The following is a 4,342-nucleotide window of genomic DNA, read 5'->3' on the forward strand; positions in this document are numbered from 1 at the left end:
TATATAGTAAGACTCTGTCAGAGAGAAGGAGGGAGGGAGAGACAGACAGACAGAGAGAGAGGGAGAAAGAGAGAGAGATTATAAGATATGACTTCTTTTTCTTTTTCCTCCTTTGTAATGGGGATTGCACTCAGTCCTTCTGTTTTTAGGTGGTTGCTGTTGTCTTAATAATGTAGCCCATGCTGTCCTAAAACTCCCAGTCCTCTTATCTTGCCCCTCTAGTAGCTGGGATTGCAGGCATACGCCACCACATCAGCTCCAAGAATTGACTAATGTCTTACACTTCTACAAATAGTGCTCCTTTATCTGGATATAGACAAGAAAGGATTAACCCATCCCTGCAGCTTGAAGCCAAAGAGCTAGACGAGGTGGCAGGACAATGCTTGGTCTTTAAATGTCAGCACCGAGTGCCCACTCTCCTCCCCATCCCTCCTCTGGCTTCAAGACTCTCTCCCTGTGACTCAGCCCCATTGTCCTCTCTCCAGACCCCAACGAGGAGCAGATGTGACCTTCAGTCCCATCTCAGCTGCAGTTTGAAGTCCTGCTGGAGGCAAAGAGATGGGAAGGGTAGTGGCCTGGCCAAGATCCCAGAGCTGGAGCCTTCCAAGCCTCTGGTGGTCCCTTCCCTGCCTGCGGCCCCACCAGAACACACACACACACACACACACACACACACACAATCATCTCCCACTCCCCCCACCTTCACTAGTACATACTCCACAAATCAAGCTCACCTCCTGGAGTTCCCCCCACCATCACATGATCTGTCCCTCAGCCCCAGTCCTCATGCACAGAGTCTCTCAGACCACCATCCCCATAGCTTCAAAATTCTTTATTGAACTTGCTCGACATCATTAACTTGTCTGAAGGAGCCAACAAGATGGCTCATTGCCAGCGGGCAGAGAACACCCAACCCACCATCTGAGAACCCTTCACTTCTTCCGGGGCTGCTTATCCGGGCAACCTTCGAAGAACTCATTACACATCATGGCGATGCAGGACAGGAAGACGCAGTACTCCTGGAAGTCCACCTCATTGTCCCTGTTGCTATCCAAGTTGCTCATCAGTTTCTGGAATGCAGCTTCATCCGTCCTTTTCTGGAGGAGGAAGAGGCTACAGTTAGAAAGCAGAAGCCCAGGCTACAAAACCCAGATTAGACTAGGTTCCTGTCTGCAGATTGGTGCTTGGGAAAGTTTACAGACACTCCTTTAGAGGCTCAGCTAGTATTTTTTTTTTTGGACAATAATGGGGTTTGAACTCAGGGCCTCAAATTCAGTGGGCCTGCTTGCTGAGCTGACCCTCTATCACTTGAGCCATGCCACCAGTCCTATATTTTGCTAGCTATTTTAGAATATGGAGTCTAGGAGACTTTCCTGCCTGGGCTGGCTTGAACCATGATCCTCTGGACCTTTGCCTTCTGAGCAGCCAGAATTACAGATGTGAGTCACTTGTACCAGCTGTAATATTGTGTGTTACTGGGGTTTGAACTCAGGGCTTCAAGTGTGCTCAGGTATTCTACAACTTGAACCACTCCTCCAAAGTCAGAGAAGAGTACCTTGTTGGATGGGGAATCTGAGTAAATGATGGAGCTGAGAGATGATGGGCTGCATCTTCACCCACAATTGTTCTAATGATCTATTATTTAACAGTCATCAATTAATAAACAGCACATATTAACAAAAGTAAGATGTTTTTGTTTTGGAGAAGACCTGTAAGTGTGTGTGTGTGTGTGTGTGTGTGTCCACCATTGCTCCTTCACAAACAGATCAATGGAGCGCTAGCGATGGTCTAGATTACAGTTTTGTACACTAACTGCCTTGAGAAGTCACTTAGCTCTCTGGCCTCAATTTTTCTCTTCGGGTTAAGTCATGCAAAGCCCACTCAGGCCCTGCCCATAAGCAGTGGATGGAGGAGAGCGGATACAGCCCTCCTGCTATGGGCTGATGTGCCAAGTGCCACAACCCCTCTACCAGCCCAGCCTCGGAACCAAGCTTCCTGATCCTAGAGAAGGCATAGAGGCAGAGGGCCTGGCCTGTGACCTGTCAGTTCATTCTCAGTCATCTCTGCTGGAACAAGTAAGAGGTAGACATTCACTGGGTATCCACGCCGAGCAATGAGAAGTAGCTCTCAAGCCTCCATGGTCCTACTCTCGTGATTAAGATGCAGCTGCTGCTATACTCTGGTAATGGCCCATGCGGGCCAGGGCCACGCCCTTCCTCTAGAGGATGCTCCATAGGGGGGCTTATTTCCAGACAGGACCCACTCACCCCCAGGAAACTGGGCAGCTCCCGGGTCAGCAGCTCCTTTAGCTCTGACTTGTTGAGCTTGAACTTGTCACCCTCTTTGCCTGAGTACTTGTGGAAGGTAGACACCATCACATCCAGGGCCTTCTCCAGAGGGCACGCCATGGCAGCAATCAGGACCTAGGGACAGGAAGAACGGAGGCATCCTTATTTGCCGCACACCAGCAATGTGTTGAGGACCCCACTCCCATCCTCTGGGAGGACTTAAGGAAACTCTGCTCCCCTGGGGATCGCAGAGAAGTGGGCTCTGTTCCTGGTGGGAGGTGTTTCATGGGAAGGTGCACAGTAGGAAACGCATGCTTCAAGCAGCCAATATCTGCAAGGCCCACTGCTCAGGCTCTGCAGACCCTGCAAGCAGAACCTGCTTGTAGACTTCCCTCAGGCCTGGCCCCAACAACAGCATTTTTCCACCCCTCACTTGGCTCATCCACAACCACAGCTCAGCCCCCAAAGCCCCGCCCTTGCCCATTATTCTCTCTCTCAGCTCTGGGTGTGGTTGCTGGAAGCCTGCCCAGAGGCCTGCAGCGGAAAAAACCCAGCTGTCTAGTGCCCAGTGTCTAGCTTAGGGAGGGCTAGGGCGAGGTACAAGAGGTAAGGGTGTGAGGGGAGTGTGGGGAGGCCAAGCTCTCCTGGGCTGGGTTGCTGAGCGCAGGGCAGAGGCTCTTAGGCTACTACCATTCAGAAGCCCACAGATGACTTTGCTTTGCTTTCTATACCAGCTATGCACACATAGACTTGTGCAACCCCACAAACACAAGCCAGCGTGTCCACCCATGACTCACACACACCAACATATAGCAACAGCACAGGCAAACCCCAACATTCCAGAAACTCTCAGAGCTCAGATCCAGCCACCTACATACTTGTGTGTGTGTTTGGTCTCTTACATGCGTATGTATGTGCATGCGCACATTCATGCTCAGACACATATGCACACATGCACACACATGCGCATACACACCTCCACATTAGGACCCCACATGTGGATCCATTTAGCACATCTGGCCCCCAGCAGCCGCCCCTTCTCCTTCCCCTGCCTTGGCCCCTGACACCCTTTGCATGCCAGTCAGGCCAACACAACTCACCAGACCGAGAGAGGAAGTGCTGAGAAGAGAGGTTTGGGGAGAACCCAGCAGTCTGACCTATTTATACCCACTCAGGCCCTGCCCATAAGCAGTGGATGGGGGAGAGCGGATACAGCCCTCTTGCTGTGGGCTGATGTGCCAAGTGCCACAACCCCTCTACCAGCCCAGCCTCGGAAGCAAGCTTCCTGATCCTAGAGAAGGTACAGATGGGCCATAAGTGAGCTCGGGTGGGCACCACCCAGTCTCCATGGCTCAGCCTGAGTTTTAGGGAGCTACAGAAAAGGGCAATCTGTGTCTGGGGGTATAGGAACCAAGAAAGTAATCCCACCAGACAGATAAGAAAGGAGAGGCAGGGCTGGGAATGTGGCTTACTTAGCAGTAGAGTACTTGCCTAGCATGCTTGAAGCCCTGGGTTCGATTCCTCAGTACCACATACACAGAAAAAGCCAGAAGTGGCTCTGTGGCTCAAGAGGTAGAATGCTAGCCTTGAGCAAAAGCAGCTCAGGGACAGTGCCCAGGCCCTGAGTTCAAGCCTCCAGGACTGGCAAAAAAAAAAAGAAAGAAAGAAAGAAAGAAAAGAAAAGAAATGAAGGAAGGAAGGAAGGAAGGAAGGAAGGAGAGGCTGGGGTGGGGGATGACAGGGGAAAATTATCTGGATAATGCAGCTGGCCTGGAAGTAGATGGGAGCCAGGTGCCAGTGGCTCACACCTGTAATCCTAGCAGCTCAGGAGGCTGAGATCTGAGGATCATGGATCAAAGCCAGCCCAGGCAGAAAAATCTATGAGATTCTTAACTCCAATTAACACCAGAAAACCAGAAGTAGAGCTGAGGCTCAAAGTGGTAGTGGGCTAGCCTTGAGCAAAAGAGCTCAGGCACAGAGCCCAGGCCCTGAGTTCAAGCCCCACAACAACCAACAACAACACAAAAGAAGTGGATGAGGGAGCCCTACACACC

At 51.2% G+C, this 4,342-nt stretch overlaps 1 protein-coding gene across 1 annotated transcript; it reads right to left on the reverse strand.

The window, feature by feature from the left end:
• Positions 1-817: 817 nt before the first annotated feature.
• On the reverse strand, positions 818-3,439 carry S100a4 (S100 calcium binding protein A4). The gene is made up of 3 exons (XM_013015112.1): positions 3,389-3,439; positions 2,268-2,423; positions 818-1,097 (listed from the first exon to the last, which is right to left on the reverse strand). The coding sequence occupies exons 2-3, from the start codon at positions 2,406-2,408 to the stop codon at positions 933-935; spliced, it is 306 nt and encodes a 101-aa protein (XP_012870566.1). The 5' UTR covers positions 2,409-2,423; positions 3,389-3,439; the 3' UTR covers positions 818-932.
• Positions 3,440-4,342: the final 903 nt, after the last annotated feature.

The sequence above is a fragment of the Dipodomys ordii genome, unplaced genomic scaffold (genome assembly GCF_000151885.1).
Source record: "Dipodomys ordii isolate 6190 unplaced genomic scaffold, Dord_2.0 Scaffold26, whole genome shotgun sequence".
Lineage (NCBI taxonomy): Eukaryota > Metazoa > Chordata > Mammalia > Rodentia > Heteromyidae > Dipodomys > Dipodomys ordii.